Below are 1,880 nucleotides of genomic sequence, written 5' to 3' on the forward strand. Positions count from 1 at the left end.
CCCCCAAATCCCCCCAGGAGTGGGAGGAAGAGCCTCCCAAACCCCACAGAAGGTGGAAGGAAGGGGCACCCTAAACCACCCAAATTCCCCCAGGAGCAGTGGAAGAGCACCCCAAATTTCCCAAATCCCCCAAAAGGTAGAGGAAGAACACCCCAAATCGCCTAAACCCCCCAGGAGTTGGAGAAAGAGCCCCCAAAACCCCCAGGGGGTGGGAGAAGGAGCCCCCAAACCCCCACAGAAGGTGTAGAAGGGCACCCCAAATCCCCCCAAAACCCCATAAATCCCATAAACTCCCCGTACCCTGCTCGGCGATCTCGATCTCGCGCCGCCCGAACTCGGCCTGTTTGATGTTCTTGACGCAGAAATCGCCGCTGCCTTTGGAGTTTTTCTGCTGCTTGTCCCGGGGAGACGTCTCATCGTCAGAGCTGTCGGTGTACGAGGCGGCTGCGGGGAAAATGGGGTGGGAAAATGAGCCTAAAAATCCCAAATGGTCCCAAAAACCACATCCCGGGGGGAAAACAGGGCAGGAATGGGGGAATGATCCTGAAAATCCTAAATGATCCCAAAAACCACAAATGATCCCACAAACCCCATCTGTGTACAAGGAGGCTGCGGGGGAAAAAGGGTCAGGGAATGGGGGAAATGATCCTAAAAATCCCAAATGGTCCCAAAAACCCCATCCGAGTGCATATCCTGGGGGAAAAAGGGTGAGGAATGGGGGAAATGATCCCAAAACCCACAAATGTTCCCAAAAACCCTGAGTGCAGATCCCAAGGGAAAAGGGTCAGGGATGGGGAAAATGTTCCCAAAAAGCACATCCTGGGGGAAAAATGGTCGGGAATGGGAAAAATGTCCCCAGAAAACGCTGTCTATGTGTTCATTCCAGGGGAAAAAATGTCGGGAATGGGGAAAATGATCCCAAAAACCCCATCCGAGTGCACACCCTGGGGGAAAAAGCGTCAGGAATGGGGAAAAATGATCTCAAAACCCACAAATGTTCCCAAAAACCCTGTCTGTGTGAGCATCCAGTGGGGAGAAAGGGTCGGGAATGGGGGAAATGATCCCAAAAATCCAAATGTTCCCAAAAACCCCATCCATGTGTGCGTTCCGGGGAGAAAAGGGTTGGGAATGGGGTAAAATGTTCTAAAAAACCACATCCTGAGGGGAAAAGGGTCGGAAATGGGGGAATGATCCCAAAAACTCCAAATGGTCCCAACAAACCACAAATGTTCCCAAAAACCCCATCTGTGTGAGTATCCACTGGGGAAAAAGGATCAGGAATGGGGAGAATGTTCCCAAAAACCCCAAATGTTCCCAAAAACCCCATTCATGTGCACATCTTGGTGGAAAAAGGGTTGGAAAGAGGGGGAAAATGTTCCCAAAACCCACATCCTGGGGGGAAAGGGTCGGGAATGGGGGAATGATCCCCAAAATCTCAAATGTTCCCAAAAACCCCATCCTAGTGCATATCCTGGGGGAAAAAGGGTGAGGAATGGGGGAAATGATCCTAAAAAACACAAATGATCCCAAAAACCACATCCCGGGGGGAAAACGGGGCAGGAATGGGGAAAAAATGATCCCAAAAATCCTAAATGATCCCAAAAATCCTAAATGATCCCAAAAACCACAAATGATCCCAAAAACCCCATCCGTGTACGAGGTGGCTGTGGGGGAAAAAGGGTCAGGAGTGGGGAAACGTTCCCAAAAACCCCAAATGTTCCCAAAAACCCCGTCTATGTGAGCATCCAGTGGGGAAAAAGGGTCAGGAATTGGGAAAATGTTCCCAAAAACCCCAAATGTTCCCAAAAACGCTGTCTATGGGGAGAAAATATGGGAAAAATATGGGGAAAAAGTATGGGGAAAAAATATGGGGAAAAAAT

General features: G+C 49.8%; 1 protein-coding gene across 1 annotated transcript in view; it reads right to left on the reverse strand.

The window, feature by feature from the left end:
* The window catches only part of LOC130587044 (putative adenosylhomocysteinase 3), a gene marked incomplete at both ends in the record, with an annotated part of 22,749 nt that overhangs the window by 18,803 nt on the left and 2,066 nt on the right, over positions 1–1,880 (reverse strand). Inside the window, one exon of the mRNA XM_057388002.1 lies at positions 301–444. Coding sequence (XP_057243985.1) covers positions 301–444 — 144 coding nt within the window. The remainder of the gene's footprint in view (positions 1–300; positions 445–1,880) is intronic.

The sequence above is a fragment of the Malurus melanocephalus genome, unplaced genomic scaffold (assembly GCF_030028575.1).
Source record: "Malurus melanocephalus ecotype Western Australia unplaced genomic scaffold, MMel_1.1 scaffold_1484, whole genome shotgun sequence".
Lineage (NCBI taxonomy): Eukaryota > Metazoa > Chordata > Aves > Passeriformes > Maluridae > Malurus > Malurus melanocephalus.